The following is a 13,048-nucleotide window of genomic DNA, read 5'->3' on the forward strand; positions in this document are numbered from 1 at the left end:
CAAAGTGGAGTTCAAACCTCAGGCAGGCAGGCAGGCAGGCAGAAAGGGAAGCACATGGCGATTCCCTGCCTCCCCCTCCCCCCTCGTTCGCCTGCCAGCTCCGAAGGGCGGCGATGGCCAGGCTGGCGCGGTGACAGTTTGCACCTCGTCGCTGTGACAATCGGGTGCCAGGCGCGGAGCTGCTTCTGCCCCTAACTGGCAGCCGTCCCCTCCACGAGGCTGGGGAAGCTCCGGCTGCCGCCAGCCCTGCTGGGTTTTCTCCTCCCTGCCTGGAAAACTCTCCGGCCCCGGCTTGTCCCTTCCTGCCAGCGGCTGTCCCCACCTGCCAGCACGCCCCCACAGTGTCACGGAGCCGCTTCGATTGGCAAACACCCTAAGGATCCTCCTCCGGGCCAACCATTTCCTAACCCTGCCCAGGCTGCTGCTAAACCGCAGCCCTCAGCACCACCTCCCCGCGGCTTTGGATCCCCTCCGGGGCTGGGGGTACAACCCTCTCCCTGGGCAGCCTGTGCCAGGGTCTGGGAACCCTTTCAGGGAAGAAGTTTCTTCTGCTGTCCAACCTACACCTCCCCTGGGGCAGCTTGAGGCTGTTTCCTCTCCTCCTGTCACTTGTTTGATGGGAGAAGAGACCAACCCCCACCTGGCCCCGACCTCCTTGCAGGGAGCTGTGGAGAGCAATGAGGTCTCCCCTCAGCCTCCTTTTCTCCAGGCTAAACGCCCCCCAACCCCCTCAGCTGCTCCTCACCAGACCCTTCCCCAGCTTGGTTGCCCTTCTCTGGACCCACTCCAGCACTTTTTGTGCTGAGGGGCCCAGAAATGAAGGCAGCACTCAAGGAGTGGCCTCCCCAGAGCCGAGCACAGAGGGACAATCCTTGCCCTGTTCCTGCTGGCCACACTACTGCTGACCCAGGCCAGGATGCTGGTGGCCTTCTTGGCCACCTGAGCACATGCTGGGGCATCTTCAGATGGCTGAGACCAACACCCCCAAGCCCTTTTCCACACCAGCAACTCTGCCCCCAGCCTGGACAGTCCAGGGGGTTGTTGTTGCCCAAGTGAAGGAGCTGGCCCTGTGTGTCTCAGCCCCCTGACCCAGGCTGGCCAGGACCAAGGGTGCTCAGCACAGAGGGTCACAGAGGCTTGAGCTGACCTTGAAGGTCCCAAGGGCTGAGCTGGGCTCAGCAAGGTTGGAGTTGGGAGAGGATGCAGGTGGGGCAGGATGCTGGTGGGGGAGGCTGCAGGGGGGTGAGGTTGCAGGATGGGAAGGCTGCAGGGGGGGGAGGCTGCAGCTGGGGGAGGCAGCAGGTCGGAGAGACAGCAGGTGGAGGAGGCTGGGGGGGGGGAGGCTGCAGGGGGCCAGGCTGCAGGTGGGGGAGGCAGCAGGTGGGGGAGGCTGCAGGGGGAAGGCTGCAGGGGGAAGGCTGCAGGTGGGGGAGGCAGCAGGTGGGGGAGGCTGCAGGGGGCCAGGCTGCAGGTCGGGGAGGCTGAAGGAGGGGAGGGTGCAGGGGGGAGGCTGCAGGGGGGCAGGCTGCAGGTGTCTGCGTTTGGCCTCAGCTTTTCCTCCCGCAACAGTTTGGTTTGGGTTTTGTTTCCCAGCCGCAGCCTTTCCTTCCCTCCAGCCTCGGCGTTTTGCTGAGGTCTTTGATTCCTTTGTCTCCTGGAGCTGATCAAAGCCTTTTGTTCTCCTTTTAGGTTCCAAAGCGGCAGAGTGCAGGGGGATGAAAGCAAGGGGGGGGGGGGGGGGGGAGGGGTGTGGGGGGGGGTGGGGACCCCGGGGGGGTTTGCTGCCTCAAGGAGGGGTCGGGAGGGGGCTGGGGGGGTGGGAGGCTGCACCTCAGCGCTGCCTTTTGCTGCTGGCTCATCCCTGGTGGCAGGCTTTTAATCAAGCAGCTGCTCCAGACCTTTTCCCCGTGGCTACTGCTAATGGAACAGGGGTTTGAGACCCCGCAGAGGTCCTGGGGGATGAGTCCTATTTACCGGGGAGCCCCTTTTAACCCTTTGTGGGCTTGTTGGGTTAGATGACGCTCTCGTGATCCCTTCCAGCCCGGATCCTGGGATTCTCTGATGCCCTAGAAGCTGCCCTAGACCTCAGGGCACTTCCCTGAGCAGCCAAAGCCGAGCTCAGGAGCACCCAGACCCCTGGGAGGAGTGGGTGGAATCTCTGAGAGGCCAGAGAGCAGCTGAGGTTTTGCCACCTGACTCAAGGCCGTTGGGGAGTGCAGATGGCCCAGGGTTTATTGAGCTGCTCTTTGGGAGCAGAAGCAGCCCAGGCAAGCAAAGCCCTTGGCAGCTCCCCACAGGAAAAGAAACCAAGATGAGCTCAGGGAGTCCCTTCTGCACTGCCACCTGACTGGGGAGGGCCATGGGCTGCAAGGGAGGGGGGCAGGATAAGCAAGGATGCTGCAGGATGGGCTGGGGCTCCTCACACCCCCAGGATGGGCAGGGGTGCAGGGGCTCCTCACACCCCCAGGATGGGCAGGGGTGCAGGGGCTCCTCACACCCAGGCACAGGCAGGGATAGAATAGAATAAAATAGAATTAACCAGGTTGGAAAAGACCTTCAAGATCATCAAATCCAACCTATCACCCAGCACCATCTGATCAACTAAACCATGGCACCAAGCACCCCATCCAGGCTCTTCCTAAACACCTCCAGGCATGGGGACTCCACCACCTCCCTGGGCAGCACAGCCCAAGGGCCAATCACTCTTCCTGTGAAGAACTTCTTCCTAACATCCAGCCCAGGCACAGGCAGGGATGCTGAGGCTCCTCACACCTCCAGGGCTGGCAGGGATGCTGAGGCTCCTCACACCTCCAGGGTTGGCAGGGATGCTGAGGCTCCTCACACCCAGGCACAGGCAGGGCTGCTGAGGCTCCTCACACCTCCAAGGTGGGCAGGGATGCTGTGACTCCCTGCAGCCCCAGGACAGCCCTGCTCCAAAGTCTGCCTCGAGTCCCTCAGGTCCTGCACTGCTTTCTCTTTCTCTCTGCCCCTGTTTGGCCTCCTCTTGCTGTCCATAAGCCGAGCTCAGGACTAATCCCTGAGCTGAGAGCTTGGAAATCCAGCCTTCAAGCATCCCTTGAAGCTTGGAGCTGCCTGTAAGGGCTTGAGGGAAGAGTTTCTCCCCTCTGCAAGCCCCCAACAACCTCTCCTGCCTGCGGGGGGGCTGCCGAGGATCACAGCCAGCTGGGCTGGGGCATCTCCCTCAGACCAAATCCTGCCTTCCAGGCAAGGAAAAGAGAAAAGAAAGGATCCTTGGCAGACAGGAGGAAGGCAGCCTGGCTTCACCCTGGTCGCCAGCAGCTCCCTGCTTGATTTGCATGGCTCGGGGTCTGTCTGTCTGCCCGAGCCGCCGCCGCCGCCGCCTGCATTAAGCAGCCAGGGAGCCCAGGGCCGGCTCTGCCTTTCCTCGCCTCTTCCCCCCCCCCGGCTCCTTGTTCGGTTGTTTCCACTCCCAGCTCTTACATATATTAAGGCAGGGCTGGAGGGGGAAGGAGATGGGCGGGGGGTGGGCAAGAGAAAGAAGGGAAGGGAAGGGGAGGGGGGGAAAAGAGAATTAGAGCTCCCGGATCAAAACAATAATCAGCTAAATGAATTCCGCAGCACTTTCCCGCATGACTGCAAGTGGTAATTTAGTGCAGCAGCCAGCTGGAAGCAAAAGGATTAATCCTGCACTTAGTGACACCCATGTGAATAATTCATCACGCACAGACACACCACACACCCCCCCTCCCCCCCCCTTTTGGTTGACCCCTCCCCCCCCCCTCTCCGGGCAGTCACTCCCAGGACCCTCTCCCCAGCAGCCCCGGGGACGCTGCAGCATCCACAGCTCTCCCGAATTCGCCTTCAGGAGAGGGGTTAGGGCTGGGGGCTGGAGAATGAACTCGGTCAGGCTCAGGGGTCGCATCCCAAGCTGTCCCGGAGCCAAGGGCTTAGGGGGGTGGGGGCTTAGCGGGGGGAGGGTTCCCTCCTGCCCGGGAAAAGCAGCCGAAAATTGCCTCCTCCCCGCCGCGGCAGCCCTGAGGACCGGCAAGGGCTGAGGGCTGGAAGGCAGGGAGGCAGCTGGACGTTTGTCACCGCGCTTAACCAGCCTGAAGACGTGGAACAGCCTCTCCCGACACCCCCCGCCACCCCTTCCCGGAGCCCTGCCTGCCCCCGGCTCGGATTTCCTGGGAATAGGAGCACGTGCCCGAGAGCCCTGGGAAAGGGAGGGATGGGAAGGAAGCGCCGGGGCCGCAGCGGCGCCGCTTTAGCCGCCTGCCCGGCACGACCCGCAGCCCCGAGGGATTAGCCACCCCCGGATCCAGCCCCGCTGATCCCCGCCTGAGAGCTTTGGAGAGAGGGTAGCAGCTCTAAGGAACCACCTCCTGCCCTGCCCCTCTCCCTGCCCCTCTCCCTGCCCCTCTCCCTGCCCCTCTCCCCTGCCCCTCTCCCCTGCTCCTCTCCCTGCTCCTCCTTGCCTTGGGGTTAGAATCACAGAACGGTCAGGGCTGGAAGGGAGCTTAAGGCTCAGCCAGTCCCAACCCCCTGCCATGGGCAGGGACACCTCACACCGCAGCAGGTTGCTCACAGCCACCTCCAGCCTGGCTGCAAACACCTCCAGGCAGGAGGCTTCCACCACCTCCCTGGGCAGCCTGTGCCAGGCTCTCACCACCCTCCTGGGGAACAACTTCTTCCTCACAGCCAATCTCAATCTCCCCACTTCTAGTTCTGCTCCATCCCCCCCAGTCCTGTCCCTCCCTGACACCCTCCAAAGTCCCTCCCCAGCTTTCTTGCAGCCCCCTGCAGACCCTGGAAGGCCACCAGAAGGTCTCCTGGGAGCCTTCTCCTCTCCAGCCTGCACAACCCCAACTCCCTCAGTCTGTCTCCAGAGCAGAGCAGCTCCAGCCCTCTGCTCCTCTTCATGGCCCACCCTGGGCACATCCTGGTGCCCATCCAGCCCCTGAACTTCCCTGTGCCACCAGCCTGCCCAAAGCCACTCATCTGGGTGGCCAAGCTGCTGTTGGCTCAAGGAAGCACCCAACAGGTAGCTCCATGCAGGTCTCACCTCACTCCTGCCCACCCCAAACCCCCATGGTCTCCAGGAGCCTTGGCTAGAGTCACAGAATCAATAAGGCTGGGAAAGAGCTCAGAGCTGATCAAGTCCAAGCTGGCACCCAGCACCTCCTGACAGCTCAACCATGGCTCCAAGGGCCACATCCAAGCCCCTCTTCAGCACCTCCAGCCATGGGGACTCCACCACCTCCCTGGGCAGCACAGCCCAAGGGCCAATTCCTCTCTCTGGCAAGAACTTTCTCCTCCCCTCCAGCCTCAACCTCCCCTGGCACAGCTGCAGACTGTGTCCTCTTGTTCTGGGGCTGCTTGAACAGCCCCAACTCCCTCAGTCTGTCCTCACAGCAGAGCAGCTCCAGCCCTCTGCTCACCCTGGTGGATCTGCAAGGCATGAAGGACCTCTACCAGACTCCATGCCTCCCAGAACCCCTTTGAGAGGGTGGATGGGTGAGGAATGGCCTCACTGCAGTGACATCCCAGGCTCCCACCCCTCCCTCCTGCTTCCAGGCTTGTAGCTCCCACTCCTGCCTCAGCTTCTTTTGGGGAGAGAGCAATCTGGGCTGAAGCCTCACCTCCAGCTACAGATCCTGACCTCAGCCTTGGCTTGGGGCATTCAAACCTCCCTCTTTAAATTATGAACCACAGAAGGGGTTGGAAGGGACCCTCAGGATCATATCCCAGTCCCTGCTCCCCAGCACCTCACCTCTGATGCAAGGAGCTGCAAGCAGAGCCCCACGGTGGGGCTGGCCCCGGACGTGGCTTTGAGGTCCATGCCCTGGGAAAGCAGAAGAAAGGTCACAGCCTGTGCTGGCCTCTGGGTTTCTGCCAGGGCTTTGGTGGCTTTGGCATCACCCAGATGCCACCCCATGGAGAGGGGCTCTTGGCAAGGGTGATAGGAGGAGGGACAGCAGCTTTGAGCTGGAAGAGAGGAGACTGAGACTGGAGAGGAGGAAGAAGTTCTTTGCAGGGAGGATGGATGGGGAGACTCTGGAGCAGCTTGCCCAAGGAAGTTGTGGGTGCCTCACCCCTGGGAGCGCTCAAGGCCAGGCTGGATGAGGCCCTGAGCACCCTGAGCTGGCGGGAGGGGGTCCCTGCCCGTGGCTGGAGGGGTTGGCCCTGGCTGACCTTTAAGGTCCCTTCCAACCCCACCCACTCCCCGCTCCAGGAGAAGCCCAAAGCAGGGATCCTGGCTTCCCCTGGGATGCTGGGGTGGAGAGGCCTCCCCCACCGTGCCCCCAGGTCCCATCCCCACCCCCAGGCCCCATCCCCACCCCATCCCTTGCAGCTCACCTGCACGGTGAGGCCGTCCACACGCATCCCACCGCCCTGTGCCAGCAGCTCCCGGAGCACGCCGCCCGTGAGGGGCAGCACCGAGTGCCCCAAGGGCAGGAGAGGCCCAGGAGCATCCCAGACTGGGGAAGGGGAGAGAGCAGAACCTGGGAAATCAGGGCAGAGCTGCTGGGGGTGAGGGAGAGCATCCTTAGTGGGGGGGTTGGGGGGGTCCAGACTCACTGGCTGTGGCTGGGTAATACTCGATGGCCAGGGCTGTGTCTGCAGAGAAGAGGGTGGCCACATCTTGGCCTTGGAAGAGGAAGGAGGTGTTCCAGGTTGGCTTCTCTGGGGGTCCAGCTGCCTGGGACATCTTAGGAGACAATAATAGAGGGGGGGGGGGGGGGGAGTGGGGGGAGGGAATGATCTTTTAGTTACCTCCTACCTCTAGAGAGAAATAAGCAGAGGGAGAGGAGATGTGGTAGGGAGAGGAAAGCCTCTAAGCCAAGCCCTGCCCTGCCTCTGACTTCTGGGGAGGAGGAGGATATAGGGGAAAGGGTTGGGGGGAGGGGATGGAGCTCTGCAGGCTTTTGGGGGGGTCCCTCTAGCCCCCTCCCCAACCCTTCTTCCCCAGGCATGAGCCCAGGAGGTATTGCCCAGGGGGCAATGTGTTTACCCCTGGAGCCAGCGAGCTGTCGATTGGCTTCCCTGCATCAGCAGCCTCCTGCTGCAGGGGGGAGGCTGGGAGAGGGGGGAGGCTGGGAGGGGGGGAGGCTGGGAGAGGGGGGAGGCTGGGAGGGGGGGAGGCTGGGAGAGGGGGGAGGCTGGGAGAGGAAGCAGGCTGGGAGAGGAGGGAGGCTGGGAGTTGGGGAGGCTGGGAGGTGGGGGGAGGCTGGGAGAGGGGGAAAAAAAGTAGGGAAGGGAGGGAAGTGTCTCCCCCTGCTGTCTCCCCCTGCTCCCAGCTGGGAGGTGTTAATGGATGTGAGAGGCACAGAAGTGCATTTCCCAACCCCTTGGGGCACGGTGGGGAGGAGAGGGTGGGGCTGGGATACTTCAACATCATCTCCCCCCCCCCCATCTCCAGGGTGGGCTGCCTGGGCTGGCTCAGCACCAGGCCGGTTGGCTTTTGGGGGGGGTGGAATTTGGCAGGGGGTCAGCAGCAGCTGGGAGTTTGAGCTGGGCTGAAGTTTGGAGGGAGCCTAAGCCAGGGCTGGAAGTCTCTAGGGAAGAGCAGCACGGCCTGAGGGCAGCTCCCGGCAGCCTGATCCCCGCTCAGGACCCTCCGCAGCCACTCCTCTCCCTCCCCCTCCTCCACCCCGACCCCCGGGGCCGTTTCCTCAGCCTCGGAAGCCAGACCTGGGGCTGGGGGGAAGCTGCTCCAGCGCCGCCAGGCGCCGCCTCCGGTTGCTTTCCCTGGCATGCCCAGGGCAGGCTGCTGCCAGGTTGGTGCCGGTTTGGGCTCGGCAGGGAAGGGGGAGGAAGTCAAGTGTGGCAGCAGATTGGGGACTTGACCCCGATTGTCGCCGGTCCTGAGCCCACCTGGCTCCTCTCAGCAGGGCAGGGAGGAGGGCTGCCATCCCTGGCCGCCCCCCAAGGCTGATCTGGGGAGGGGGCTGGGGGGGCTTGCCGGGGCCAGGCTGCCTCCCAGGGGCTGGGGTGGGACAGATGGAGGCTCTGTGCCAGGGCATCAGAGCCGCTGCGGTGATGTGGGCAGACGTCTTGGCACAGCCAAGGCTTCTGCCAAGGGCCACCTGGAGGAACACAACAAAGGGGATGGGGCAGAAGGAGTTGAGGAGGAGGAGGAGGGGGTGAAAGGAGAGGCTTCCACCCTCCCTGCCGAGCCTGAAGCTGCTGCCAAGGTCGTCGGTGTGAGGGGAGAGGGAGAGGTGGCCAAGCCCCACAGCGCCTTCCCTGCCTTCCCAAGGGGTGAGGCCAGCTCCTGGGCTGCAGGGCAGCCTGTCTGAAGGGTGCAGACCCCAGGAGAGGGTGAGAAGCTCCAGAGCCCAGGCTCAGAGGGTGTCAGGGGTTGGAAGGGACCTGCAGAGATCATCAGTTCCACCCCCTCCCTGCCAGAGCAGAAGTAGAGAACGCAGCTCAGGTCACACAGAACACATCCAGGTGAGGCTGGAAAGGCTCCAGTGGAGCCTCCACAACCTCTCTGGGCAGCCTGCTCCAGGGCTCTGGGAGCCTCCCAGGGCAGAAGTTCCTCCTCAGGTTGAGGTGGAACCTCCTGGGCTGTGGCTTCCATCCAATATTAAGTGGGTGAAGTTAGTAGGTCCTCCAAAGATTTATCTTGAAGGACAGCAACAGGACAGAGGCTGAAGCTTGCTCCTGGGAGGAGAGAGGCAGTGTGGCTCCCTTCAGGAGACACAGAGAGCCATAGAATCCTCAGGGCTGGAAGGGAGCTCAGGGCTCAGCCAGCTCCAAGCCCCTGCCATGGGCAGGGACACCTCACACCGCAGCAGGTTGCTCACAGCCACCTCCAGCCTGGCTGCAAACACCTCCAGGCAGGAGGCTGCCACCACCTCCCTGGGCAGCCTGTGCCAGGCTCCCCTGGCATAGCTGCAGACTGTGTCCTCTTGTTCTGGGGCTGCTTGCCTGCCTGGCAGAAGAGCCCAAGCCCCAGCTGGCTCCAAGCTCCCTGCAGGGAGTTGCAGAGAGCAAGAAGGTCTCCCCTGAGCCTCCTCTTCTGCAGGCTAAGCAAGCCCAGCTCCCTCAGCCTCTCCTGCCAGGGCTGTGCTCCAGACCCCTCCCCAGCCTCCTTGCCCTTCTCTGGACACCTTCAAGTCTCTCAATGGCCTTCTTAAGTTCTTACATGGAGGGAAGGGTTCACCAGGCAGGAACCCACCAGCCCCTGCAGGCAGGGGGGGTGCCCTGCTGCAGGTGAAGCCAAGCCCCAGTGCCTGCAGATGCTGATGGGAAGCAGCAGGCAGAGGCCAGACCTGGCTGGCAGAGAGATCCAATCTGATTAGCCTGGCTGGGGGAAAGCCATTAACCCCTGCAGCCACAGCAGCCACCCTCCCTCCTCCTCCCCCTCCTCCTTCTCCTCTTCCTCCCAGCCTTCCCCTTTAACCATTCCTCCTAGGAGTCCATCCTCTCAGAGGAGCAACCTTGTCCTGCAAGTGAGCCAGGGGGCCAAGAAGGCCAAGGGCAGCCTGGCCTGCAGCAGGCAGAGTGTGGCCAGCAGCAGCAGGGAGGTCATTGTGCCCTGGGCTCAGCACTGCTTAGGCCACCTCTGGAGTCCTGTGTCCAGCTCTGGGCTCCTCAGTTTCAGAAGGCCATTGAGAGACTTGAAGGTGTCCAGAGAAGGGCAAGGAGGCTGGGGAGGGGTCTGGAGCACAGCCCTGGCAGGAGAGGCTGAGGGAGCTGGGCTTGCTTAGCCTGCAGAAGAGGAGGCTCAGGGGAGACCTTCTTGCTCTCTGCAACTCCCTGCAGGGAGCTTGGAGCCAGCTGGGGCTTGGGCTCTTCTGCCAGGCAGGCAAGCAGCCCCAGAACAAGAGGACACAGTCTGCAGCTGTGCCAGGGGAGGTTGAGGCTGGAGGGGAGGAGAAAGTTCTTGCCAGCAAGAGGAATTGGCCCTTGGGCTGTGCTGCCCAGGGAGGTGGTGGAGTCCCCATGGCTGGAGGTGTTGCAGAGGGGCTTGGATGTGGCCCTTGGAGCTATGGTTGAGCTGTCAGGAGGTGCTGGGTGCCAGCTTGGACTGGATGAGCTCTGAGGTCTTTTCCAACCTCTCCTCTCCTCTCCTCTCCTCTCCTCTCCTCTCCTCTCCTCTCCTCTCCTCTCCTCTCCTCTCCTCTCCTCTCCTCTCCTCTCCTCTCCTCTCCTCTCCTCTCCTCTCCTCTCCTCTCCTCTCCTCTCCTCTCCTCTCCTCTCCTCCCCTCCTCTCCCCTCCCCTCCTCTCCCCTCCCCTCCTCTCCTCTCCTCTCCTTTCCTCTCCTCTCCTCTCCTCTCCTCTCCTCTCTCCTCTCCTCCTCTCTCCTCTCCTCCTCTCTCCTCTCCTCTCCTCCTCTCTCCTCTCCTCTCCTCTCCTCTCCTCCTATCTCCTCTCCTCTCCTCTCCTCCTCTCTCCTCTCCTCTCCTCTCCTATCTCCTCCCCTCTCCAGTGGGGAAACCGAGGCAGGGAGCTGGGGGGAGGGAGGAGATGGCTGTGCAAAGCCAGACAGAGCCTCGTGGGTGAGGAGAGGAGGAGGAGGAGGAGGAGGAGGAGGAGGCAGCAGGCCTGCAGGCAGGCCAGATGGCCAGGTTTAATCAGTTGCCCTCCCGTGCTGGGCTCCCACAGCTCCACACTGGCACTGCTGCCCATGCTGGCACTGGGGGAGGGGGGGGGGGATTTGCCTTGAAGCTTGCCCAGCACTTGGCTGCCCCCAGCCCCCCAAGGGCTTTGTGTGGACTTCTCCCTAACCCCAAAGCAAACTCCCTTCCTGCTGGGGGGGGAAGCTGCTTTTCAAGGGCACATCCTGGCCCTGGCTTGGGGAGCTGCAGCCCAGAGCAAGGAGGCTGGGACAGGGGAAGAGAACCTGGGGGCAAACAGGGGCCAGAGTGGGCAACCTCTAGCCCAGAGCCCTTGGCAGGGTGGTGCTGGGCACCAGGAGCAGGGGCAGAGCCGAAGCTGAAGGTGCTTCCTCCCCCCTCCCCCCTCCCCAGGCACTTCTTGCCTGCAAAGGATAACTCAGGGAAGGTGGAGGAGGAGGAAGGCAACAAAGCAGCAGTGACTGCAAGGAGTGGAAGGCACTAATGAGCCTGATGACAGCTCAGTGCCCGGGGGGGCACCTGGCACTTGGCCACCCCCTTGGAGGAATCTTTGCATCTCAGCTCCCCCACACTGCTGACAGGAGGGAGGGCTGCTCCAGGCAGCTGGAGGGAGGAAGGCAGAGGATGAAGATGGAGGAACCTGGGCTGCCCCAGCTGGGGAGCTGCTGGATCCCTCTTTTGGGGGGGAGGCAGGGGCTGCTGGATATCTGCCCTCACCCTGCTTGCAGCTGGCACTTGGCAGAGGGCAAGGGGAGGAGCAGCTCTGGGCTTTGGAGGGCTTCATGCTGGCTTCTGGTTTGCCTGCCCCAGCACCTCCCCTCCCTGCCCCAGCACCTCCCCCCCTGCCCCAGCATCTCCCCCCCCTGCCCCAGCACCTCCCCTCCCTGCCCCAGCACCTCCCCTCCCTGCCCCAGCACCTCCTTCCCCTGCCCCAGCACCTCCCCCCCCCACCCCATCTCCACTCTGGCCACAGCCACCCCAGGCAGTGCTGCAGGCTGGGGGCAGAGTGGCTGAGAGCAGCCAGGCAGAGAGGGAGATGGGGGGAGGGGTGGAGAGCAGCTGAAGAGGAGGCAGCAGTGTGCCCAGGGGGCTAAGAAGGCCAAGGGCAGCCTGGCCTGCAGCAGGCAGAGTGTGGCCAGCAGCAGCAGGGAGGTCATTGTGCCCTGGGCTCAGCACTGCTTAGGCCACCCCTGGAGTCCTGTGTCCAGCTCTGGGCTCCTCAGTTTCAGAAGGCCATTGAGAGACTTGAAGGTGTCCAGAGAAGGGCAAGGAGGCTGGGGAGGGGTCTGGAGCACAGCCCTGGCAGGAGAGGCTGAGGGAGCTGGGCTTGCTTAGCCTGCAGAAGAGGAGGCTCAGGGGAGACCTTCTTGCTCTCTGCAACTCCCTGCAGGGAGCTTGGAGCCAGCTGGGGCTTGGGCTCTGCTGCCAGGCAGGCAAGCAGCCCCAGAACAAGAGGACACAGTCTGCAGCTGTGCCAGGGGAGGTTGAGGCTGGAGGGGAGGAGAAAGTTCTTGGCAGCCAGAGGAATTGGCCCTTGGGCTGTGCTGCCCAGGGAGGTGGTGGAGTCCCCATGGCTGGAGGTGTTGCAGAGGGGCTTGGATGTGGCCCTTGGAGCCATGGTTGAGCTGTCAGGAGGTGCTGGGTGACAGCTTGGGCTTGATCAGCTCTGAGCTCTTTCCCAACCTGGTTAATTCTATTCTATTCTAGTCTAGTCTAGTCTAGTCTAATCTTGTCTATTCCATTCCATTCCATTCCTATTCCATTCCATTCCATTCCATTCCATTCCATTCCATTCCATTCTATTCCACTCCACTCCACTCCACTCCACCTCCTCCCTGCCCCAGCATCACAGCATCCCAGAGCTGCTTCAGTTGGGAAAGCCCTCTGGGACCACCAGCCCCAACCCAACCCCTCCATGGCCAGCACTGAGCTGGGGTCATTCAGCCTGGAGGGGACTCCAGGGAGACCTTAGAGCAGCCTTGCAGTACCTGGAGGGGGCTCCAGGAGAGCTGGGGAGAGGCTTCCTGAGGGCCTGTGGTGCTTGGAGGAAGGGCCAGGCTTTAGGTTGGACATGAGGAAGATGCTGGGCCCAGCAAGAGTGGGGGGATAGGGCTGCCCCAGAGGTGTGGTGGAGAAGCCCTCTGAGCTCACCCAGCCCCACCATGGTCTCCAAACCACGCACCCAGCCCCCCCATGGCCACCAAACCACACACCCAGCCCCACCATGGCCACCAAACCACACACCCAGCCCCACCATGGCCACCAAACCACACACCCAGCCCCACCATGGCCACCAAACCACACACCCAGCCCCACCATGGTCTCCAAACCACGCACCCAGCCCCACCATGGTCTCCAAACCACACACCCAGCCCCACCATGGTCTCCAAACCACACACCCAGCCCCACCATGGTCTCCAAACCACACACCCAGCCCCACCATGGCCACCAAACCACACACCCAGCCCCACCATGGTCT

The 13,048-nt window shown here is 62.8% G+C and overlaps 1 protein-coding gene across 1 annotated transcript in view; it reads right to left on the reverse strand.

Moving 5' to 3' along the window:
• Positions 1-13,048, reverse strand: part of CCDC33 (coiled-coil domain containing 33) — a 101,401-nt gene that overhangs the window by 24,031 nt on the left and 64,322 nt on the right. Inside the window, exons 11-13 of the mRNA XM_054168789.1 lie at positions 6,562-6,691; positions 6,340-6,461; positions 5,753-5,824 (exon numbers count right to left, since the gene is read on the reverse strand). Of these exons, the coding sequence (XP_054024764.1) occupies positions 5,753-5,824; positions 6,340-6,461; positions 6,562-6,691 (324 nt within the window). The remainder of the gene's footprint in view (positions 1-5,752; positions 5,825-6,339; positions 6,462-6,561; positions 6,692-13,048) is intronic.

Source organism: Dryobates pubescens, chromosome 17 (assembly GCF_014839835.1).
Source record: "Dryobates pubescens isolate bDryPub1 chromosome 17, bDryPub1.pri, whole genome shotgun sequence".
NCBI lineage: Eukaryota > Metazoa > Chordata > Aves > Piciformes > Picidae > Dryobates > Dryobates pubescens.